The 25,552-nt window shown below is 47.4% G+C and overlaps 1 protein-coding gene and 1 long non-coding RNA gene across 3 annotated transcripts in view; one reads left to right on the plus strand and one right to left on the minus strand.

Annotated features, from left to right (window-relative positions):
- Positions 1-391, plus strand: part of LOC111816630 — a 17,661-nt gene extending 17,270 nt beyond the window's left edge. The window contains exon 3 of the long non-coding RNA XR_002820983.1: positions 310-391. This is a non-coding gene — a long non-coding RNA (uncharacterized LOC111816630). The remainder of the gene's footprint in view (positions 1-309) is intronic.
- A 317-nt stretch (positions 392-708) lies between these two features.
- Entpd4 (ectonucleoside triphosphate diphosphohydrolase 4) lies at positions 709-23,732 on the minus strand. 2 transcript variants are annotated; one of them, XM_023714652.1, is made up of 13 exons: positions 23,558-23,732; positions 15,811-15,930; positions 14,573-14,770; positions 13,656-13,861; positions 10,348-10,498; positions 9,589-9,692; positions 7,924-7,983; positions 7,540-7,670; positions 5,499-5,665; positions 3,560-3,884; positions 2,760-2,845; positions 1,792-1,953; positions 709-959 (listed from the first exon to the last, which is right to left on the minus strand). In XM_023714652.1, exons 2-13 carry the CDS (start codon positions 15,816-15,818, stop codon positions 731-733), a joined length of 1,827 nt encoding a protein of 608 aa, XP_023570420.1. In that variant the 5' UTR covers positions 15,819-15,930; positions 23,558-23,732; the 3' UTR covers positions 709-730. The 2 variants fall into 2 exon arrangements, with proteins under 2 accessions (XP_023570420.1, XP_023570419.1); XM_023714651.1 differs by having other exon boundaries at positions 7,516-7,670.
- Between the last annotated feature and the right edge of the window lie 1,820 nt (positions 23,733-25,552).

A 25,552-nucleotide genomic window follows, 5' to 3' on the forward strand; every position in this document is an offset into this window, starting at 1 on the left:
AAAAAAAAAAGTAAGTACACGTGGCTGAGGAATGGTAATAGCATTGGGAATTTGCATTAACAGGAACCAGTCCTGCAGCCCTCCTCCTGGGCCTTGGCATCTTTCACTCACACACACACACACACACACACACACACACGCACAGATGGCAAGCTCTTGTTGGCAGTTGACACCGTTCATTTTCCTAACTATGAACTTTAAAATAGCCTGGTACCTATTTGGATCTGGTTCAGACATGAATAATCTGCCATTCTTACATCTGCAAAGAGCACAGAACTCAACATCACCCTCTTCAGGTGGAGCTCTGAGGACGGACACACGGACGGACAGACAAACGGACAGACGGAGGGTCCTATCTGCTTTTTGGCTCTGTGGGGGTGCTGCATCAACAGAAAGTATCTTTTCCATTCCCATCATGATCGAGGTGCACCTGCCGACAATTTAACATGCCTTAAAGGAGACCCAAAATCTTACTAACTTGGAGGATAGCCTATAATCTAGGTATGCAGCAGAACTCAGGTGAGCACCCCTTTTCTCTGCTCCTCAAGTTTAAATCTGTGTAAAACATGGCTAAATGCAATACTTCTAAGCAGCAGGGCCTAACATGCAAGGATTTCACTTCAAAGAACAAAAATGGGAAAGGAAAAACAAAACCACCAAGGATACAGAGGAGAAACCCTGAGGCAAAAATGGCTTTTCCCATGGACAGTCTTCTGGGAGCAGCGCCTGCTCACAAGGTGCCAGTACCCTTCTGCGCTGGCAGGCCTTCCTCCATCCAGAGTGTGGCCGCGGAAACTCCCCGTAGTGTGCGCTGGTGGAAGCGCCGCAGCCGTAGCACATAGAGGAGGATGGACAGCAGGACCACCAGGAAGCAGCCAGAGAACAGGTAGTGGTTGTAGACAAAGGACACACCCCGCCAGTTGGAGTGACTAGCCCGGAAGGCCTCCTGCTGGATGTCTCTGTGGGCGGGGGGACGGGGGGACGGGGGACACAAAACCAACAGGATGAGTAAGAGGGTGGTGGACAGAAACTGCTCAGGACGCAGGGAGAGGGCCTGGCAGGGGCCTCGCTCTGCAGAAGGGCTGACAGCTGGTTGCTGACTCTCAGTGTGGCCCAAGGTGAGGTGCTCTTAGATATTAACAAGATTAGGTGGGACAGCTTGTTCTTAAGTTCCTAGCAGTCACTGGCATTACAATGTGCTCATAAAAATCTAACAAGGAAAGAATCAACACAAGGTGGAACCATGTTTGAGATCTACATGGCACATAATTTTTATAGTTGCTCCAACCGAGAGCACTGTTTGAAGATGCTCAATTGTAGCGGATGCCACAAAAGATCACGGGCACCCACCATTATGCAGACATTGTACAGACACAGGCGTGGGTAGAAATTACTAATTCTGTTGCCAGATCTTGCTATTTAATAAAAATATGCATCCTTATAGCACAAATTTTATTTTTTTTGTAAGTTTGATGGATGCATTTGAATGTAGTAGTTTCCTCTGTAGTGCGATGCAGTTATACTAAACACTGAGAAGTTCAAGCCCATAAATGTCAAAACCTGAGTTAACCCTCTTGCAGGGTCAGGGTACAACCAGAGAGGGCAGCAGCCCAGAAGTGTCCATCCCATGGGGTGGACAGGAAGGGTCAGCAGGAGGCACTGTGGGGGAAGGAGACTTCATAGGCAGCTGGGACAGCAACACCCTGCACACTTGCACAGTGTAGTTTCCATGGGATGTGGAAGTGCAACAAAGCCTCTGGTGCGGTTCTCCTCCCCAGATGAGTGGCCTACCTCAAGGGCAGAAAGCGGGTCCTGTAGAGGATGGCCCCCAGGGTCCACTGCACTTCCTTGTCATACACCTGCAAGGCAGTCTTGAGGCTCCTGTAGTGGACGGGAAATGAGAAGCCCCGATGGAACACCTCAAACATCCAGGCAGATTTGAAGCACTGATACCTGCAAATACCAAGAAGGAACAGGAGTCAGACCGATGCCCATGTCAGGTGGCACCAGCAGAGACTGCGCAGGCTCCCGCAAGCCAGCTCTGGGCAGCCACGCCAACTGCACACTCTTCAAGCTGACTGCCCCCACCCATGCTGTAACCTACAACACACAACGGCTCACCCACTAAAATCAAACAGCTTGTGAAACTTGGTCCCGGTATGATTTGATCCCTTACCATGACAGATTTCATCCCCACCTTCAGATACTGCATCATTTCTTTACTGCACACTATACAAGTACCACCCTCTTTAGATCTTAGTCTATTATAAAGATGAGAAGGCAAGAAGCTCCTTTTCAGCTCTGGTATTTCATGGTCCAAATGTTTACTAAGAGGTTTCTTTTGTGCAAAGCACTGTGCTAAGCAAAATGGTAGCTACACTTAGGTGACCAATAATAAGAGGGAACTAAGGGAGAGAAATAACAAATAGCTGTAAAGCAACGCAGGAGAGGGTAAAGTACCTGAAGGCTATAGTGTGTGTTCTGGACTCTTGGCCAAGAAGGGGATCTGGCTGAAAGGATGCAGGGCAGTGGGAAAGGGCCCAGGGTTCCTGCTCAGGCGTCTGGGGAGGACTTGAGCGAGCCAAGGCACGGACGTGGACGCTGGACAGCAAAGCTGAGCCCCAACCACAGGCTATGTCTGGGAACCAGTTTCTGCCCCACGCAGAAGGAGCAGAGGGCAGATGAGGAGGATGAGCAGCAGGCTGTAAGCGGACTACCAGCGCATGACAGAAGCCCGGGGTCTGCTGCCCACTACTCACTTAAGCCGATGGAGATCAGCATGGGATGCATACAGCCCTCGGTCAAAGCGATCCCGCAAGATGGACCACTTCGTTGCACAGTAATCCTGAAAGCAAGTCACCCAATCAGACATCAGTACAGGCTTGCTAACACTCTTTTTAATTCTAGGTTTTGGGGGGCTGGAGATTGGTGATGCTACCAGCTAGGATGCACAATCAGGACAGAGTGAGAGAAAAGGCGGGTTTGCAGCCCAGAGATCAGTGGGGGCTCTGGGGCAGGTGAGCATCAGAGGCTCTTCCTAAGGGGTGGTGTAAATCATGGCAGGGCCAAGGCCTGCCAAGACCTCAGAGGCTTGTGGGGTCGTGGGTTGTAATCTGGGGCCACCAAGGTGTTAAGGAGTGTGGAAAAGGGATACTTTTGAAAGAACCCAAAGAAACACTTCCATAAGCAGGAAGAGAGGACAAGGATGGAGAATAGGGGGGTGCACTCAGTAGGGGGGAGTGTGTCAGGAGACCCCAGGAGCTGAGACCAGAGCTCGGGGGCGAAGCTGCACAGACCATGAGGTGGTCCACAGAAGCCAAGGCTGTAACTAAATGTGGAGATTCCCAAGTGGTGGGCAGAGGCTGGCTTATGCTCACGGTGGGGTAATTCTCCTGTGACTGCTTCCCTCTCATGGCCAAAGGAACAGGATTCCTCTAGGCTGCACTACAGCCTCCTCGCTCCACGTTTCTTTTCCTCTGAGTGAAGGGAGGTTGCGAGCCGCCCCTGTGCACCCCATCTCTTAGAACACATGGGGGCAGCTGGCTTCTTGGAAGGTTACCTTTGCAGCTTTAGTGAATTTAGCAGCATTGTAGTCTCCCCCCATGCGTAACACATCCTCAGTGCAATAGTAGAATTCAGAAAAGCCATAGAACTCGCTGTTGTGGAAGTGAATTGGGGGCTGGTAGACCCCGTTGAGGGAAGTCTGTGTCTCATTGGTTTTATTCATCAAGGGCTGTAGGGACTCTCGGCAGAGGTCGAAGTCTCCGGTCCCCCGCAGGTACACGGTCTGCCCGTTTTGCTGGATCTCATCTTTAATGTCAAGGGGCAGGCAGGGGTCTAGATATGGAGCATCAGCAGTCAGACCAGTCTGCTTGCCCAGCACCCTACGGCACAAAGAGCAGATTCATCAGGAGGCCCATGTCCTGGCATGTGTTTGGGAGGCGGCCACAAGGCAGTGCTTCTGCAAACACACTCTGGGGAACCTGCATGTCTGTGGGAATGCGAACGGGGCCTTGGAAACCTCAGGCAGGAAAACTGGCCCCAGCCTCCCTTGGAGACTCCCACACACAGTTACATGCAGCAGGCACAGGAACCAAGTTCACAGAAGCAGCCTGTCCAAGTGCCCGATTCCCCTGATCCCAGTTAAAATCGCTGGCAGTGCGTCTTTCCTCGCCATTCACCTAACAAACTGTGTGCCCTTCCAGTCAGGCTACTTATATGTGAATGTGACCTATAAAGATCTATGCCACGAATGTTTACAGATCAATCCCCTCTACCAATGGCAGACATACGTTGCAATTTACAATATATAGCATGCATGCAATTACAAAAGTTAAGAGTAGTCAACAAACACCTCATGCTACTGTGCTAGTTGTCCTACCTCTAAATTAAGAACCACTGAACTGTCTGCTGTACAGACAGTTTTACTGGTAATAAAACCAATTAGTAAAAATAAAGGTCTCAGAAGGTCTTCAGGAAGTCTACAAATATATGATTCAAAGATAACTTATAAAATATTTCTATTTTTAAAGTAGTATAAAAATAATAGTATAAAAATGTGCTAGATACTTATTGCAAAATGAATTACTAATGTCATAATTAATACCACTCAATGAACTTTTGGAGTACTCACAGGACAGTTTTGCTGCTTTTTCCTAGTTATATACATGAATTTCTAGCTGAGCTACTGAATAGCTCCAACTTGATCTTTATTGAAGTTCAGGCTGTCACAAATTCGTTAAATTGGATAAGGATATTAAAAATTTAATTAAATTGGATATGGATATTAATGGTTAGCTCTAGTTAGAATTTTTCCTTCTCAAAATTGTTTCATCAAAACAAATAAATAAAATATAATAATAAGATATTTTACATGAGTCCATGTTCAGACTTTTTAATTCATTCACAAAGCTTTTCTGTTCTTATGGATAAATTTCAAATAAATAATTGCTATAGACTTTTAAAAAATCCTTAAATTGACAAAGTGCTACCTTTGTTTCACACACCAGGAGCTTGCACTCATTTTCGAAGTTTCACTGCTAAAATGCTTTAAAATCCTTCCCGCTTCCAGCTCACTCCCTGCTCCTGAGCGGCCCCTTTGCTGAGTCCCCACCTACTGAACAGCCAGCAGGCATCGCCTGTTTCAGACTTCCGGCCCAGAGGTCACTGCTCCCTGCAGGCCTCCACGCCCCAGCGCTGCCTGGCACTGTAACATCACCCAGGCTCACCGCTGCTCTGTTGCCTGATGGGGGAATTCTCTTCCAGCAGGTGAGGCACAGGTGTGAATGAAAACAAGAGACAGTGACTCCTTTGGGGCCTGATGGGACCGTGGGCTGACGCAGGACCCTGTGGCCTTGTGTTCTTCCCAGCTCAGCTGCAGCTGACCGCAAGCTCCCAGAGCCAGCGTGCCTGTGCCAACTGCACCCCCTGCTGGGTCTGCGCCTGTACCACGGAACCCAGGATTGCAAAGGACTGCTGTGCAGTGGAAGGCGCCTTACCTGCCCTTCTGAAGCACGCTGGCGAACAGTCTGTCCTCGTATCTCTGTCGAGCAGCGTTGCCACCAAACCCAAGGAATGTGGCGACATAGACGCGGTACACGTGCTCAGTTTGGTGGGCGTCGCACCCCAAGTTAAATTCAGCTAACAAGTTTTTAGCTACTTCCTCCTGCAGACATAGGGTAACAAATTTCAATATTTTAAAGCAACTTTACTCCTGTTAAATATAAGAGCTCAAAAAAAGTCACTGAAGAGTGACAAAAATTTCTGCTTGTACACCACTCATTTCAAGGATCCTTCCGAGTATCCTGTTTTTAGAGATAGGGTCTCACTATGTGGCCTTGAACTCCATGCAGCCCAAGCTGGCCTTGAACTTGCTGCAATCCTCCTGCCTCAGACTCCTGAGTGCTAGCGGATTCCAGGACTGTGCCACCATGCCTGGCTCAAGTATTCTTTTTTTTTTTTTTTTTTTGTTGCCGAATGACCTCAGGGCAGGTTTGGCTGGCTTGAGTTGTGGGGATCAAACCACAGCAACCTGAGCCTGACTGCTTTGTTGAAGCAGCCACTTAAAGAACTGAGCTACGGGGCAGGCCCCCTCAAGTATTCTTTATAATTCAATATGATGATTCTGATTTGGGAAATTTCAGATTGGTACTATCATTATAAGTTTCTAAGAAAGAAGTCAGCAAAACAGTACATAACCCCTAACCATGTAAATGTATGAAATTCTAAGCAGCAAAAATAAACCTAAATACAAAAACTACTCTACACACAAAAGTGATATTTGCAATTCTATGATTAAAAAAACCACCAACAACATGTCCCTAGAATGTATGGCAACAAGGGAAAGTTAATTATAGTAGCTGGTGGTTCACAGAGAAACACACTTGTGCAATGTTAAGTAAAGGACACACAAAAAAATCATACAAAGAGTAAAATTGTAACTGCACTTAAAAAATAAGGAAAAAATGAATGAAAAGAAATTTATCAAAATACTTATAATTTTTCTGAATGAGGTACCTATGGGAAATTTTAACTGCTGCTTTTCAGTTTTTCCCTAAAATTCATTTCTTTCCTTACTTAAATTAAGGAGGAAAAACATGATTTTAAAAGAATATAATAGTTTATACAGTTATGTCTGGAATGGAAAATAGGAAACACATATGCTAATGCCTGAATTTACGAAGCAGTTTTCCAAAGAGCTTAATAAAGACACCCGTGGCATCTACTGAGCAACACTAGGTGCCTGGTCGTAGCGCACTTAGGCGCTACACGCACCATCTCTTAGGCTCTAACGACCTCTGCGTAACGGCTTTCATGCCTATTTCAGGAAGAAAATGGCTTTAGCAGGTGTGATGAGAGACAGGACGGAGATGCCCTCCAGGCTCATGGCGGCCCACAGCTGTGAGCCCCACACTGCGCCTGCCTCTTGGGGAGCACGCAGGAGAGCGGGCTCCAGTGGTAATAGCTGGCTGGACAGAGCCAGAGTCACAGAGATGCAGAGCGTGGCAGGATGTCCCGCCTACTGAGGACCACAGCCCAAGATAGAGCTGAAGCCATGGGTGGAGAAAAGACAGAGCGAGCCCTGGGTTCAGTGGACACCAACCTCGATCCTTTCCAGAAAAGTCTGAAGCTGACTGAGACATGGAAAAAATACAAAAAAAGGATTTTTCCCCAGTGACAACTTACAACATATGATGCTATCGTATTAACTTTTAAAAACCTTGTTGAGGAAAGAAGTGATGATAATGTAAGCAGAAACTCAAGCATGCAACTGACAAGATACACCAAAGAAAAACTAAGTCCCGAAAACAAACCAGCTGGTCTCAAGGCACAAGGCCGTCTTGAGGCTTGGCAGAGGTCTGCCTCGTCCTCCTGCCTTCTTCCTCCTGGGTTGAGAAGGCGGTACCTCAGCAAGCACAGTAAAGATGTGTCAGACTCAGGAAACAAAACAAAAATGGATGGAGACATGTTAAATGAAAACCAAACCAACAGAAGGCAATTTGTACAGATAGTAACCTGCTGTGAGGAGGCAAAGCTTACAGTTTCGGGGACTTCGTACGCTATCTGAGTGGACACGCCTCCCATGTCGAGGATGCCTGCGGTTCTCTTACGGATGATGGCCTCACTGTTCTCATTGCCTGGAAGGCTCACTTCCACGACAGCCTCGTCATCTGCAGAGACAGGAAACGCTGGTAGGAGTGGGACAAACCCATGGCCTGGGCTCTCCTGAGGTAGCTTTGGTTTCCATGGTATGAGCACATGTGGGCAGCCCCTGCCTACCCCGCCCAGCAAGACAAGGCTGAGGCAGCACAGCAGCTCCCCTCGGAACTGCCCCACACCCTTAGCCACAGCAAGACCTGACTCCCTGCCCAGCTCTGACCACAGTCTCCAGTTAGGTACACTGGCTGGGAGCAAGACACTTACCCTCTTCGATATGCTCAAATCGTCCAAGGACAAAATTGATGCCGATCCAAGCATACACACCTATGAACATTGGACAGGATAAAAGAAGAAAAATTAAGATTTGAAACATTTACGTAATACCGATGCAGTCTGTGCAAACATCTCCCTTATCTTTATCTCTGTCCTTGAAGATATCACCAAAGAGCATATTTCTATTATTTTTTCCTAGTAGTTTCTAAGAACTCTCAAATTTTTAGTATTTTTATGTTTTGATTTGTTGAGACAGGATCTTGCTTTGTAGTTTAGGCTGGCCTTGAGCTCACCATACCTCCCAGGATGACCTTAAACTCAGGCGAACGCACTTGCCTGATGCTCCCAAATGCTGGGATTTCTGACCTTCGCCACCATGACTGGCTCTCAATTTTGCTATTTACAGTTTTATGTCATTTATAGGGGTTGAAAACATAATTCCTCAGGTACTCATTTTCCTTTGAAATTTCAGGGTTGTTTCAAAATATCACATTTAAAAAACTTTTTGTAGCTTATTTTTGTAGGAAATTGAACCTACCCATTGTAAGGCTTTACAAATTCAAACTACCTCTTATGGATCTACCTCCAGTCTTTCTTTTATTCCTCACGTTCACTCAGTTGCCAAATCTGAGCCATTTCTGCATCATTTCTATACCCAACTATTACTCTTTTTTCCGCTGCCACATTGATTCACACCCTTTCAGAGTTGGAGGTGCTGGGTGTCTGAATGCCTTCCTCTCCCGCCCCTTCCTGGCAGCCCTCTGTCCTCTGCCACCAGGCTGATCTGCAGAGCAAAGCATAACCCCTTGGGCTGACACTTAAGCACTGACCCGTCTGTAAGCTACGACTGCTTTTCTCGCAGGCCGTCACCCAGGCCAAGGCTCCGTCCGGCGTCCTCACAGTCCTGAACTCACTCAGTCCTCCCTCCTGCCTGGAGCACACTGCCGGCTCCTCCGAGCCCACCTCCCCCTCTGGTGTGGTCCATTTGCAGCTACCCCTGAGGCACAGACGGCTGTTGCTCTGCTGAGGGCGCCCCCCGGGGAAATGCCTCTTTCCAATCTCCATGAAAGGTTTCCCTCATCTTCCTCCAGCTCCTGAAAGGACCACTGACGGTTCTGTGCTTTTCCCTGCTCTGCCAGCGGCTGAAGGGCAGGTCCCCAGACTCTGTGCATTCTACAGGGCCTTTCTAGAGGATGTGCTTGCTGAAATGATAGATGACTTTGAAATAAAGACTTCACTTTTAGCTCTTCATTTCTTTCTACCAAGTTATACTTCAAAGAATTTCACTGACCTACCAGTTAATTCTCAAAGAGAGTTACTTTTTTGAAGACAGAACTCAAATGCTGGGAAGATGAACTGTTATTTCTGTTAGTTTATTTATTTATTTTTTTTGGTAGTGGGATCGAACTCACTTGCAGTTGCCAGGCAGGTGTTTATGTTGCTGAGTTATCTCCCCAGCTTCTGTTATTTTTTAATGACTTAAATATTTGGGTAATAAAGGCCAGGCATGTAAGAGGCACATTTAATCATTTAAAAATTGCATTTCAAGGGTCTGATTTCCCAAATCTTATATTAAGAATAATTCAACACAGTGCCCACTGGGGAGGACTTAAGGGACAGCTCCTCTGATGTTAAGCTGAAGGCTAATGCACCAACCTTCCTGTTTCCCTGAAATGACTTCGGCATGCGAGTCCGAAAACAGAAAATCAAAGTGCACAGGGATGTCCGCCAGGAGGTCTTCCAGAATGGCTTTCTGTTGGCTGTAAGGCACCCAAAATCATACATCAAAATAGCGCAACCTCAATTTTTCTATTTTGAAAAGACAAAACATAGTTCTCGTGGCTCTGAAACAATCTACATGAAACAGGTTTTGGTTTCTGTGGTATTACTGAGGATTGACTCCAAGGCCTTGTACATGCTAAGCAAGTACTCTATCACTGAGCTCCAACCTCACGACTTTTTTTCATTTTACCTTGAGATAAGATCTTGCTGAGTTGTCCCGTCTGGCCTTGAACTTGTGACTCCAGTCTTAGCCTCCTGAGTAGCTGGTGTTACAGGTATGTGCAACCATACTAGGCTAAGATAGCTAATTTTAAAACTATAGCAATTAATTCCAAACATTTTTAGGAATGATTTTTCAAAATAACAAGTTGTGTGTATTTGATTCCTTAACGTGAAACTATGACTACATATATTCCTTAAAATAGTAAAATAGATTTTTTAAAAAAATGATACATTTATGATTTATAGTTACAAACAAGTCCACTAAATGCTACTGGGTGGCTTGTGGCTAAGGAACAGCTCTGGGACTAGCTAAGATGTGAACACAGGGTCCTGACTGCCTTGTTTCTGACGATGGTGATAATATGTGACGGTGATGGTGATGGTATGTATGGGGGAGACAGGCAGGGTCACCTTTTGGGAAGGACTCTCATGCCAGCCGTGCAGAGGATGTAGAGCGGTGTCTCTTTGTGCTTCACTCGTGGCACGTGCTCTGCAGCAAAGTTCAGGAGAGGAGAAATGTAATCGCTGACTTTCTCCGGAGAGGTAGCGAATTCCGAGATGCCTGGACAAACAGGACACGCCCGTCAGCATGCTGCGCTCCCAGCGAACGCAGCAGGCTTCTTCAGGGCAAGAGGCTGGCACAACGTCAAGCTACTCTCTCCTCCCCTAGCAGTCCCATCCTTCCATCCTCACTGGTTGGCACTGAGCAGTCACCCAGCATCCCCTCCTGTCATCAACTGCTTCCTGCTGCACAAGACAGCCCCCTCCTTGGCAAGCTTGTGCTCTTGCAGAGCTGCTGCAGCATCTTCAAGCCAGGGCTCTCCACATCTTGCCACCAGCCCTCAGCCCTGCATGTGCTGACCGCCCTTTGCACACGTACGCCCAAACACACATCCCCACGCTCTGACTGCACCCCTGCCTCTGCTGCTTGTTACTGCTGCTGTGGGGCCAACCTCTGGCCTCACGTGCATTCCGTTTTCCCAGAGCCCCGCTTCTGGCTCCTCTCCCTTTCTTCACTCCTCACCTCTCTGGCCACTGCCACCCTCTGCTGGCCTCCTGTAATGACCCGACCCAGCAGCCTCAACAACTCCCTGCTCAAGGGTGCTTCCTTTCAGCTTCTTGCTCCTCCATTCCCTTCAGGCAAAGCTCAACTCTAGAGCGGCACAGCCTGGCCCGCAAACTTGCCCCCTCATCTCCCGCCAAGTTCCTCCCATTCGCTGGCAGCTTCCCCGCACAAGCACATCACCCTAACAGGTCCCGTGCACCCCACCAGGAAGAGCTCTCTTTGTGTCCTTTTGCCTAGCTACCTTCTCCATGTCAACTCAACTCCCTGTTCTACGGCACTGGCCCCAACCGAGAGGAGCTCTCCCTGCACCCCACACTCCCAGCCCTGCCGGTTACACTCACTATGCCGCTTCAACATCACTCACTTGCCTGCCTGCCTCACTACCACTGGAAGTTTCCTAAGGACACACGCCGTGTCTTGTTCCAGTGAATGTGCGTTCCCTGCACCTAACACAGTGCCTGGCAAAGGTTGGCTGAATGGGCAGATGAGCCACCACTGATGGTGGACACGGCACGCACGCCGCAGGGGGCCATGTGCACCCCTGAAGGCTCTAAACAGCTGCATCACTGGCACGAGCGAGAGACCATCAGTGAGCCTCCGAGAGCACACATGACGGGGCTCTGAAGTCCAAAAATTCCTTATTTCACGGATTAAGAGACTGCGCCCAGAAAGATGAGGTGGTTTGTCAAAGGAATCTGTAGAAAATGGTCTGAAAAACGAGTCTTTTTTTTTTTTTTTAATGTATTTGGTACAGGGTCTCACTACGCAGCTCAGACTCATAGTGGTCCTCCTGTTTGCAGCCTCCCCAGCCCTGGGCTGACAGGTGTGTGGGGCCAGCACAACAAGAGGTCCTGGAGACCGAACCCCGGGACCCACACTTGCCCAAGCAGACACTTAAGTCTTTTGTACTACATACAATGTTATTTCAGTGAGTACCCCCACCTAGCTAGACTCTATTAAGCAGATTTCTAGAGCCTTGCTACAAACAAAGGTCCCCAGGACAGAGCAGTGCTGTAAAAGGAATCTGACTTCCATCTCAAGCACTCTGTATAGCGAGAGAGAACCACACTCAGGCAGGTCTTCTGAGGTCCTGGTGTACACTCTGGGATGATACAGTGTCCCTTTGTTTCAAAAGCACAACTCCACAGTGTGAACACTTTCACCTTAGTCCATAAGTGGTGTTTAATACCCAACTGAATCTGGTATGAAGCCTAAGTGCAATGCAAGGTGCTCTATGGAGTTTTATTAGGCTTGTGGTGAGTTTGTATTGGATCAACACTGATCCTGGGGGCTGGAGAGATGGCTCAGTGGTCTAAAGCACCTACTTGAAACAAGCTTGGCAAAGCACAGGGACCGCGGTTCAATCCTCCAGCACTACATGCCAGCCAGCCCCGCCCCCTGGTGGGCTGAGCTGGCTACACACACACACACACACAATAAATAAATGTAATAAATAAAAATAAATAAATATTAAAAAAAAAAAACACTGATCCTGAAAATGTTTCTAAATGGTACAAATTTAAGGGCTAGGAAAATAAAAACTTGAAAGTGTTAAAGAAAAATTTATCTTTGTTTGTGGAAATATACTTTGATATTACTTATATGTTTGAAATGGGGGATAAGAAGCTATGATAATTAAGATTTATCAATATTCTTTTTAAAATGTTTTACTCAACATGTAATAAATGTCCACATTTGGGGGTGCTGTGTGGTAATCTGACACGTGTATACATTATGTGATGGTCAAATTGGAGTAGCTGGCATTTTGGTCTCCTCAAAAGATTTATCATTTCTTTGTGTTTCTCTAATACGTTAAAAGGTCACTTCCTCAGATTGGATTCTTCAGGGGGCACTGGGAATCAAACTCAGTACCTTGTGCTTGCCAGGCAGGTGCTGCTCCACTGAACTGTATCCCTGGTGACACTTTGGATAGAATGTTTCACCAGTTACTTCATCAGTAAGATAACGCTTTTGCATCTGTATTAAGCTCTACAGCTCACTAGTTAAGGTTAGTGGCTATCAACCCTTAAGACAAGGTCATGTCCAGTATTGAGGATGTCTCTATTCCTAATGCTCTGGACAGAGCCGCCACCCGTGGACATGGTAACACCACGTGGGCGAGTGCCACGAGAGTATCTAAAGGGAGCCAAGCCTCAATTTTACATGTCACACTGGTGTAGAAATGTTATCATTTTTAAAATTGAGACATCATTATATTTGTTCTTTTAAGTTCTATGGTCACCCTTATTAAGCAATCTAGATGATTAGAAACACCTTAAGGCAATGTGCAGAAACCACAAATGGACAGCAATGTATTAAAAGTACAGATTTCTGTGAGTTATCTGAAAGTGCCTTGTCATCAGGGATAGGGAAAAATGGTTACCACATAGGAAAAACCTATCCACAACGAACACCAACTAGCAAAGCTGCGGGTGGCTGCAGAGGACAAAAAGGCGTGGCCTCCGGGGGCTTGCGGGGGGGGGGGGGGCTGGCCAGCCTGTGAGGAAGGACAGAAAAGGCAGAGCAAAGTGACACCAGGAGACCTGGAGGTCCTGCTGCAAGCGCGGAAGGGCTTAGGACCGTGCCAAGGGAGGGGAGGAGTGAAGGACTCCGGGCGCGTGAGTCACGGGTCAGCCGCGGCTGCTTCGTGTACCTGGCTTTATTTTCATCACCACTGGCTTTCGGTTTTTATCCCTCATTTGCCTGATATCCAGCAGATCGCGAGGGTTGCCATTGTGCTGCGGCCAACAATAGACAAAGACCCGAGACCCGCTGCTCCCGCAGTCCACCACAATACCATAGTTCACACTGGGGTTGTTGGTGTCCGTGGCTTCAATGTCCGTGACTCGGGCCAAGTACCTGGGGTAGCAAAACATGTGCTTTACTTAGCAGCATTTACTCAGAAATGTCATTCCACCCATAAATGGCAGAGAAACTGCTGCATACAAACACCAACCGGGACTTGTAAGCTTTGAGGGAGCATCCCCCAGCATCGCCACCATGGCTGGAGTAGGGAAAAGAGACAAACAGGCGATGGCGACGCATACCTTCCAAGTCGAGCCCACATGCGCTGCACCTGCGCTGAAGTTTACCCAGGCTCCAAAAAGCAAACTCTCCAAACTATAAGTTTACTCAAAACCCAGCTTAAAACACCACAGAGGCGCTGCTTCCATCTGGGCGATTACCCAAGGGCCTCTTTCAGGTGGGCTTTCCGCCACGTGCTGGTACGGAATCAGATTCCTGAAGCCATGTCTGAACACCCGAGCTCCCACTTGTGGAAAATCAAGCCATCACTGTGATGTTATCATCTGGGAGGGAGTGATCTTGAGGAGAGCCCGGGAGCTCCCCTGCCCCTTTCTGCCACACCAGGGGACGACAGGAGGGAGCCAGGTCCCAGCTATGATCCAGGAAACAGGCCCTCACCAGACACAAAGCTGCTGCCTCTGAATTGTGAGAAACACGTTTCTGTTGTTTATAAGCCACTGTCTGTAGTACTCTGTTAAGGCAGCCACAAAAACTGAGCCACAAGGTACGGCATCCTGTCTTGAAACAAATGTGGTTACCTCTTACCTTTGAAACTTCTTGTCTTTGGATAGTCGCCCATACTTATTCCGGATTATGACAACAGAGAAGTATAACAGTGAGACAGCAGCAGCCAAGATGCTAATGACAATAATTTGGCGTACGTTGGTATTCAGAATTCGAGGACAGCTCACTGGAGAGATGCTAAAATGCCAAGAAGCAGGAAAGAGACAGGAGATGCCAATCCTGAAAGAGCAAAGAACAGATTTTTAAGCAACATCTCCTCACCTGAGCAGATTCCACAGCAGACGTGTGGCTTCAGCCTGCTTCTCTGCCCTGGCTGTCTGAGTAACAGCACATTCCACGTGGCTACTCTGCTTCAGGGAACATTAATATAAAATGATAGGAACAGGAATTAGGCCCTAGGTTGGGAGACTCCTGAATGTCCTCCGTTCTCTCGAGTATTATGTACACTGCTATTTCACCCTGTTTTGTTCCAAAAAGAATTAGAAATAGCTTATGAGAATAAAGTCAGTCAGATAAATCTATGTCAACAATGAAGTCCAGTTTAAGGATGCTGGAAGCAAAGTGAAACAAAAGATGCAGAGGTACGCCCTGTGAGCTAGTCACGAGGGGAGCAAAACGGGGACTACAGCCTCGGAGAAGCAAGTTTTCAGGCTTTAACCAAGCAAATCTCCCTCAGCTGACTGAGCAATGGGAGAAAACAGTATCTTTAACCTCAGCAATGTCTCCATAACAAGGCCAATAAGGAGTTCTGTGATACCCTGTGTTATGGAAAACTCCTTTGGGACATTGTCTCGTATCAGTAGGAAACTCTGTTTCTGAGTTTATGTCAGGAATGAGATGCCCATTCTAAAACTTTTCCTAGGCTTTATTAAACCAAATCTGCTCAGTGAAGGGGGAGCTAGCCTGCTAACCCAGTGAGACTTGCCACTGGCCGTTTCTGGTCTCTGTGGAGGTTCAGGCCCACTGCATGCCACCCCACCCCACCCCTCAGAAGTGACATCACGTCTCCTGTACTGAATGTAACCCCCCGTGGAGCACAGCGCAGGCCTTACCTGCTCTCCCCGCCAACTGGGCCTTAGCACGTGCTCTCTGGGACAGATGCTCCACTGCGCCCCAGGAGATGCCAGCTGTGCACGAGAGGTGCAGCAGTGTCCCAGTCCCAGACTCTTCTCTTGAGATTTTTTTCTCCTTCCCAGGGAGCTACCTTTCTCATTAAAATCTCATGTATCACAGTGCCAGGGATCAGGCCCACCACTCACCTCCCCATACTGCAAAAAAGCCAGAGACCAGGCAGCGTTGTGGGGGTTAGTACTCGTCACACACAGTGACAGCAACAGTGCTGGGGCCCTTCTGGAGTCACCATCCTCTTGTTCCGGGAACTGAGAAAAATCAAAGATAGCGCAGTCAAAACTAAGTCTCTGTTCTCTGCCAAGTGTGTGCTTACAAGCGCCCATCCATGATCGGACAGCCAGATACCTCTGTGCTGAATTTGCTGGGCTTCTTCTGAGCACTGTATTTCTAAGTTGCTTTTATGCTGCTGTAAATGGAGGCCTAAATTGAGAGTCTGGTACCGAGTTGGTACGCCCTAGGCATCCCTGTGGCCCCCAAATGTGGACACATCACATAGGCTTGAAGTAGCTCATGACTCTCTCATAAGGAAACTGCAGGGAGGTGAGTTAGGCAGGATGACGAAGGAACAGGTCCCACTCGGGAGGTGTGTATCAGACTTCACTTTCTACACAAAGCACTCTGCAGGGTGCTGTGTCCCCGGACCTCTCTCCCTTTCACCCACACATCACAGAGACCAGGGGCCTCCGTCCAGGGAGCTGCTGGTGCACAGGACGTGTCTGAGTCCCATTTCTTATTCAGGACATTGCTTGACCTCTTTGCCTCTCCAGTCCTTGGTCTCCTGTGGCTTGCTCTTGGCTCTTGATTCCTGCTCCGGAGCCTTTTGGCCTGTGCTGGATGTCTGCTCCTGCGTCCTCCAGGGTTCTGTCTGGATTCCACTCTCTTTCTACTTTTACCCTGCTCCTGCCCAGCCTCATCACAACTGCATTTATCAGGTAATGCAAACCTTTCGCCACTCACTTTCTCTCCTCAGCTGTGCTTTCAAGCTCTTAGAGATATCTCCACCTGAAGCTTGCACAGGCAATGGAACCCATTTCTACTCCGCAATTCTGCCCTCTCTTCTCTCAACCTGCCCTTCCCTTGGCGGTCCCATCCTCGAGCTGCTCAAATCAAGAAAGCCACACCAGGTCTCGGCCTCCATGTCATCTTCCAAATCCAGTTTCTTAGCCACTGCTGTCATTTCTTTAGCTTCAGCTCACTTCAAAGCCGGCCTTCTTCTTTCCCACCCTTCCCAAGGCTGACCGGGCTCTGCTATCCTCTCTCTGTAGTCTCCCCACGGGTGCTCAGAGGCTGCCCTCAGATTCTTCCCCTGAGGTCGCCTCCCCCACAGGACTGTGATCCCATTACTCCTGCATCAAGGTTCTCCAGTGGCTCCCCCTACTGACACAAAGAGGCTCTATTCCCACTGCTGAGTCTCTGGCCATCTCTTCTGCTGACCTTGTCATCTACTCAATGCTATTGGCAACGTTCCAGCCACACTGGTGTCCCTTATGTCAGGCACGCTGGTCTCTGACCTTCCGGTTCCTCTGCTTAAAAGTGATCTGCTGGGCTGATTTCTCACCTTCAGGTCCTTACTCAAATGTCACTTTTTCAGAATGAACAATAGTAGATGTTCCCTCCTACCATTTACCTTTCCTCCCAGCATTTGTCAAATCAGATAGCTACGTGCTTATATGAGCTAGGGCGTGTCGAAATGTTTTACAGAAATGAATTTAGTCCTAATGACCTAGGAGGTAGGCGCTATTATCAAGCCACCTTACAGATGAAGCTGAGGGGCTCAGTCACTTGTCTAAGGCCACACAGCTAATAAAAGGCAGAGCTGGGGTCTAAGTGTGAGTGCCCCGCACTTGTCCTTGTCCTCTAACACCCTGTGTCCGCATGTCTGTCCATGTGTCTCCCCCTCCAGAACCCGATTCTGTGGGGGCCACATTCCTACCCTCGCAGACCCTAGGCTCTTTTCTAGGATGGGAGTTTGGGGCCCTACAGGTCAAGAGCCTCTACAGTGATCTTCCCGGGACATGGAGGAACTCTCTGCCTCCAACCGTTCCCTCTCACTGCACTGCGGGTGAAAGGACTAACTCCTCAGGATGCAACAGAAGCCGCGTGCCTATCATGTGCGCCCTTTCAAAGTCTTAGATGAAGTTAACCCTTGGCTTCTCAGGGGGCACTGGCCTCATTTCACTCACTCAGTGCCTGTATGCAGTCTCTCCACAGGCCAGTGCAGATGCAGGTGATGGACAGCAACACAGCAAGTGCTAGGGAGGGCTGAGCAAGTCCCTGTTCCTCCTGCAAGACCTTTGCATATACCCTAAGCTGGCCAAACTAAGCACCTGATCCCTGAAAAGCTCACGGAACACCCCCTCCAGGCTCTGTTAGCTGGCATTCCTGGGTCCCCAGGACACGGGCTAGCACCCTCCAAGGCTCAAAGCCAGATATCACAGCAGTGGGCACTGTGTGTAGGGTCGACACATCACATGACCACCCCCTGGGGCAAGCCCCTCAGGTGTGGGACCCACCTGTCGCTTTCCTGTTTCCCCAGGGACCAGTGCCTTGTGGCACAAGTGATGTGATGCCCACTGTACTTCATGCAGGGCTGCAAATGCAGTACACAGGAGGAGTCTGAGCCAGGCGCGGCGGCACACTCCTGTCATCCTAGTACTCGGGGAGGCTGAGGCGGGAGGGCTGAAGTTCAAGCCCAGTCTGGGCAAATTAGAGAGTCCCTGTCTTATAAAAAACAAAAAGGGCTGGGGCTATAGCTCAGTGGTAAGGCCCTAGGCTTCACTCACTAGCAGTAACCCTCCCACAATAAATAAATAAATAAATAAAGCCCTTAAGAATTTCTAACTAAAAACAAAAAAGAAAAAAAAAGAATTTCTAACTAAGTAGAGAGGATAAAAAATGGACACACAACAATATACACAGTAAAAAGTATTAATAATACCTACTGGGGGCCAAATCACTTAAGTTTGAATTCTAATATAGTACCCATATTGTGTCATGGGCCCCACATACAAGGCAAACAAAAAATATCTGGGATTTAACTTTAAACAAAAAGTAAAAAAGTACCAATTACCTAATAGTTAATGAATTTGAATGTCTTTTATAAAATTGCTATCTCTTAGTGTTTCAATATGGTGAAATTACAAAATCATATCTTTCACTAGAATTCCAACATCTTAAAAGATTTAAATATTAAATATCCATAGGAAGGAAAGATGAAAAATACATAATCTTAGATGGATAAGGTCTTCCTACAGTTACATCAATGCCTTAAACCATCAGTGAAAGAAAATGTACAATAAAACCCTGGCAAAAAATACATGACTTGAGAAAGATTTTTTAATTCTATTTGATTGGTATAAGGTCTCATTACGCAGCTTGGACTCGTAGTGATCCTCCTGTTTTCAGCCTCCCCACTGCTGAGATTACAGGTGTATACCACTATGCCTGGACTCTGGTTGGCTCAGCGTGCCCTGCAGACAGGGGTGGCAGGGGATGTGGTGCCAGGGAGTGAACCGCGGTCCCTACGGTTGCCTAGGCTTGCTTAAGCAGGTGCTTTAGTCTGCTGAGCTATCTTGCTGGCCCCAAGAGAAAGTGTATTTAATATTCATAACAAAAAACAAAAGGCCTTTACATATAAAATATTCTCATAAAACAAGAGAAACACTGGAACAAAAAATAGGCAAGCATAATTGTAGATTAACAAGAAATAAAAATGGCTGACAAAATAAAACTTCCTTGGTATTCAGAAAAACAGAATAAAAACAAGACTTGAAAGTTATCAGATTGGCTAAGATTCAAAGCCTAATGATATTTTAGCATGGAGGGGTCATCAAGTATTGTTACGAGAATCTAAATTTCTGGAGGCACTGGTATAATACAAGTGGACATTTTAAACATGCTCCCCCTGCTGCCCCTACCCCAATTCCAGAAATTCCTGCTTAGGAAGTAATAGGGTACTTTCACTAAAAATATGTACAGGATGTACATCACAGCACTGTGTATAAAAACAAAATTCTATTACTAACATCCTTTATGGAGAGTGGGTAAAATTAGACAATGTTATTTATGCAAGGAAAAATGTGATTATTAAAAGTGATGACGCAGATTCATATTTATTGATGTGGAAAGAATTCTACCATGTATTAAGTGAAAACATATGATCATGCATCGAGGGACAAACAGGAGGAAAGAAAACAAAAACGTTAACAGTGCTCACTGAGTAGTGACACCCTGTGCCGTCTACCTTCTCACCTAGGCCCGCCTCTGTTTTCCAAAGGGCATGTATGTTCATCATCAGAACAACGGAACTACTTCTCAAAAGCTACTTCGGATGACGAGGGCACCAGTTTCCAGTGCAATATCCTCTTCTAGCTATCTGAATAACATCTTGGCTTAAAAGCTTCTGCCAGGAATCCCAATCTGAACATTTGAAAGAACCGATGATGATGTGGCAAGTGAATGACACGCAAAGAAAAGAAAGTGTCAGTAACAGCTTAAGTCCCCCATTGCAGGCAAACTGGTCCTTTAATGATCCAAGGATCACCACCAGGAAGGTGACACAGGCAGGAGTGACAGAGCCAACTCTAAGTTTCAAGGCGCTCACAAGGTTGGTACAGAAAGAGTACTAGCAGCAGGAGAGAAGGAAAAGAAAAGTTAAATCAAATGAATTCTTGCTCTAAGATCTCAGAGAACACAAAAAGGTTCATTAACAGGAAAGAAGTCCTGGCGGTGAGAGCCCGTTAGCTTTTCAATAATGTGATAAAATATCTTTGAATAAGAACGTACGGAAGGAAAGGCTGGTCAGCCTCGCAGTCCCAGAGGTTCAGCCCATGGCCGCCTGGCTCTCCTGTTTCTGGGCCCGCGACGCCCACCATCATAGTGGGCGGCTGCTGACCTCACCACAGCCCAAAAGCAGAGGGAAAGAACCAGAGAGGACAGGGCCAGGGACGAGACAGTCTTCAGTTACACCTTCCAGGGCCAGCTTCATCTAATCAGGTCCCAGCCTTCAAGTTCACATCACCTCCCAGCGACGCCATCACGTTATAAATCCCTCAAGGCTCATGATCTAATGGCTTCCCCAAAGCCCATTAACCAGGAACCGCGCCTTTAACATTCTGAGCCTTTTTGGGGACATCTTAGATCTCTACCATAACAGAATGGATGGGACTGAGAAAGGAGAATATAATTCAAAGATACACTCTAAGAATGATCATAGCCTACTTAGAAAACTTTGTTTCATCTGGTGTTTGTTGTAGGCCTTTTGTTTGTTCATTTTTTTTTTGTTATGGGAGGACTGCGACTAAAAGAATAGTTTAAAATTCTGTGTTAATAAAGAACAATACCTATAAGGGACAATTTATACATTACTGAAGTATTTACTTTTATTCAGGAGAAAAGTACAACCAACTGTATGGCCCAGCAGTCAGCCATATGGAAACACGACCTTACAATGCAGACTCCACTGTCCTCAAAGCTAAGAATCTTGCTACCACAGCTGAAGGAGTCAAATTCTAAGTTAACACTGTATTACATGAAGTTGCCATGTTTTAAAACTGCATCAGACCTGTCACCAAGGAGACACAGGGACCCTCATGGCTTCAGCTGTTGCCACCTTAGCTGGCAGCCTGTAGGGGCACAAAGCCCAAGGATTACGGGCCAACATCTTTTTGTCTCTTAGCAACAATCCTAAGGACAAATCACCTGCAACAGGAAATGGCTCCTCTGGCAAAAAAAAAAAAAAAATGCAGGATTCAACGAAATAAGTATTGTTAAATCTCTTGAACTAAGAGCAAATAAGAAACAGGCAAAGTTACAAAAAGGTGAGACTGGGAGAGCTGGACCTCTGAACTACAAAAGGTAACACGACATGAGGGGTGCTTCAGAAAAGAATCACCTGAACGTCTGGAATGATAGGAGTGGGAGGATCCTGAACAACTGTAAGCACCTGGCAGTGCTACAAGAAGCAACTCTCTCTTAGTGCAACCTGTTAAGTGAAGGCCTCCATGTGGCACCTTGACTCAGCTAGAGTACAAGATCCGTCAAACAATATGTACCGTTATGTTAAGAATGCATACAGTTGCAATGATGATCAGTATTTTTCAATATATGAAAATGTTTCACTGTTCTATATCAAACCTACTCAACCTATCTCTCAATATTCATTTGTTAAAATCTTGACTTGGCCTTTTTTCTGGTCACACATTTCCTGCATCAGCTCAGTGTTTTCCTCAAGTTCAACATCCAAAAGTGACTTTCCTCAAGTTCAACATCCCAATTGGAGCTATGATCTTTTGTCACAAACAATAACCACCTTGTTTGGGTTCTTGGTTCTCAGCTTTGATTCCTATTTCTCTTTACTACACCATTCTACCCCTTATCAAGTTCTAGGATTTTTCCCGGAAACATTCCATCACTGCCTCTGGACAGACCTTGTGTTGGGTCACTTGTGCCTTCCCTATGAACACTACTTTGTAAGACATTGTCTTCAAAATATGACCAGCCTAGGAACATTCTGGAAGCCTATGGATCATCACCAACAGCTCCATGGGGCAGCTGTACCCTCCATCCACCAACTATGTCCACCAGTCTGTCCTCTCCTCTGCTCCTAAAAGATCTCTGCTCTGAGAGGTGGGTTTCTTCCCTCCCACTGTGGGTTAGATGAACACAGGCTTCCTTCTACCCTGCCCTCAATATTGCACTTCTTTCAAAGTCACAGGGCAGTATTGCTGTCAAGATTTAACTTGTCAACAATTCCTAATACTCACCTACACTTTAAATCTTCCTTATTCATGCCCATCCTATGTTAAATAAACATGTTGAACAAATATGTGGAGAATAAAAACCATCCTTAGACCAACTTTCCTTTGTGCCTCTTCCGTAGGGGACCTATACTCTCAGGACCCAAATCATGTACTTCCTGTGAAAACTAGCGGAACAGAAGTAATGGAGTACGCAAGGAACACAGGTGATAAATCCAAGTCAAGGTAAACAAAGAAGTTAAACTGCTTGTACAAATCAGAGTTCCCTTTCAAACTCTGAGCGTGTCAGGCAGAATTAACAAATCGGACACAAAGACAAGAAAACACCACACAGAAGATAACACAAAAGATGTGATTCTGTGGGCCTTTCCAAGGCTGGATAACTAGGTATTTTCATTACACATACATAATGAGAACTGCACCGTGCAGTTTAGGTGTGATCTGAATTTACACTTATGGATTCTTTAGGAACCTCTAGTTTGCCTTCTAGCACGCAAACTCCCCAAAATATAAACGATCTCTTTTATCTCTCCGAAAATGCTCTGCACCTGTATTCATCTAACTGGGCCCTGGGGAAATCTGAGGGTTCTGGGGCGTACGCTAGAGAATGCAAGGATCATTCCTGCACAAGCAGTGCATGCAATACTCCAGCTGAGGAACACTTCCGTGCAAAATTACGTTATCACCCAATTAGCTCCGTTTTCCACGGTGACATACGATCAGAAACTTGCCAAAAGCAGAGCAAAGCAAAAATGATGCTATACACGTAAACGTCACCGTCTCCAAGGGCAGGTGGGGCGCGGGAGCGCTGGGGCCAGCGTCCTTCTGCCTGGCCAGGTTCCACTCCCGCTACGTGCGAGTGAGGAAAACGCAGCGTGGGGGCCCGGGGAGGCGAGCGCCACGTTCGTCCTATCCCGACTTGACTCGCGGCGAGCACCTGTCACGGAGGCCGGGGTACCCGGATGTGGGCACGCGGCGGCCCGGGTACGGGGGCGCCCGGGGGTCAGGCAGGGGCACACACCCGGAGCCGCTCGGGCCAGTCGCGGGCTCCCGTGGGCCCGCCCGCCCCGCAGACGTCGGCCTCCCTGCCCTGGTCCGCACGGGAAGGCGGCCTCACCTGCTGTGCGGGCCAGGGCTCCCGGGCGCGGGGGGCCGCGGGGCGGCTCCATAGCGGACGGGAGGACGCGGAAGCGGCGACGGCAGGGGTGCCGAGAAACCGGCTGCCTAGGGGCTCAGCTCCTTTCCGGGAGCCTCACCTCGCGCGGCCCCGCCGGCGTCCGCGTCAGGGCCCGCGCCCGGAGCGCGCGCGTTCTTGGCGGGAGCGCGCACGCCGAGGGGCGGTTCTTTCTCGGGCGCGGGGCGGGGCCGGGGCCGGGCCAGGTGATTGACACTGAACTGGCCACGCTGAGCTGCGCCCTGTGACCGCGATGTCACATAAGTTCGTGTGGTCTTATGTGACCACAACCTAACCTGACTGGTGGTCAGTGAGTCGCAGTGTGCTGAGACTTCAGTTTATCCTTCTAAGGACTATGGAAAATGACACTTGTTGCTCAATTCTGGACATTTTTCCAAATTTGCCCGTTACGATTCCTATTTTGTAGATGGAAAATGGAGACTTGTGGCCATTGAGTGACTCTCCAGAGGGCCCTGGTGTGGCATAATTTAGAGCCTATTCCTAGGGAGGCAGATCGCTCCTTTCCTTCCTCCACACCCGACACACAGAATGGTCACAGAAGAAATCCTATGATGGGCACACCTCCAAGATGGCCTGGTGGCCCACACTCAGCTCAAGGCCCTCAGCAGCTCAGCAAGCAACTGCTTTGAAGTCTCAGAGATTTGCCCTTGACAGCTGGAAGAGGCCTTCGGGTTAGGCCAGAGACCGGAAGTGCCTGCCCACACACTTGCAAAGGTTTTTAAAAGTTAGAGCCTTTGAAACGTCCGCTATATTCCATTAGCAAGTAGAACAGTGCTGGGACAGAACTGGTGGTTCCAGAGTTGAAGGCAGGACCCTTGGTGCAGCGCTCACTCGGGACAGCTGCTCTGGTCCAATGTTCATCTCTTTATGCAAATGTGCATGCTGCAAGGTTAGCAGTGAGCAGGGTTTTAGAAATAAATGGCAGTTGTCTCCCAGGATCTACAAAATCCACCAATGTCCACCCAAAATTCCGTATGTAATAAGGTATAATATTCACCACCCTTCCGTACCCTAAATCATCTCTAGATTCCTTATCAGACCAAACACAATGGAGTGCTACTTCATTGTTTAGAGAGTAACTGCAAAAAGAAGGTTTGTATGTGGTCAGGACAGATGCGATTTTTTGTTTTGGATTTTTTATTTTTAAGTAGTGCATATTTGCAAGGCATAATGATCAGATTCCTTGTGGGAACTTGGTACTCGTACCTAACACATCTCAATTTTTTCAGCCCTTTTCCCTCTCCTCCCCCTGTCCATCTCTGGATCCCTCCCAGTTTGGGAAAGATCTATCTCTACTTCCTATTATCTATCTCTTATTTTGCTCTTTGTATTGTGCTTTCTCATGTAAGAGAAGCCATGTAATATTCAACCTTCTGTTTCTGACTTGTTTCAGTTAACATTATGGCCTCAAGGCGCACCAATTTTCCTGCGAATGATTCAGACTTCCTCTTCTACGTGGCTGAGTGGTGCTGCATTGGGGATATGTACATTTTCCTTGTCTGGTCATCTGTTGATGTACATATAATCTGTTTCAAAGAGTTCACTATTACGAATTGTGCTGCTGGAAACACGGGTGCGCATGTATAACAGTGATACGATGTCTTTAGTTCTTTTGGAACAAACTGAGAAGGGGAATAGCTGGACCAAATGGAAGTTCTAGTGTTAGGTTTTTAAGGACTCTCCATATTGATTTCCATAGTGGCTGCACTGGTTTACATTTCCATCAATAACATGGAAGGGTTCCTTTTTCCCCTCGATGTAATTTTTAAAAAACTGTATTTCTGTGCTTGGTTGAATCCATAGGTGTGGAACCCGTAGATATGGAGGACCGAGGGTATCGACTTTTTGATGTTGCTCCACATCTGCGTCATGAAGCCACAGAAGGTTAGAGCCAAGGACTATGGAAACTGTCTATTC

This window comes from Octodon degus, unplaced genomic scaffold (genome assembly GCF_000260255.1).
Source record: "Octodon degus isolate 3935 unplaced genomic scaffold, OctDeg1.0 scaffold00036, whole genome shotgun sequence".
NCBI lineage: Eukaryota > Metazoa > Chordata > Mammalia > Rodentia > Octodontidae > Octodon > Octodon degus.

Coding starts and splice junctions, on each gene's coding strand:
- Entpd4 (XM_023714651.1), bottom strand. Junction 10,499..13,655: donor GGTGATGAAAATAAAGCCAG/GTACACGAAGCA, acceptor CTGTTTGTCCAG/GCATCTCGGAATTCGCTACC. Junction 960..1,791: donor ACCCGCTTTCTGCCCTTGAG/GTAGGCCACTCA, acceptor CCCCGCCCACAG/AGACATCCAGCAGGAGGCCT.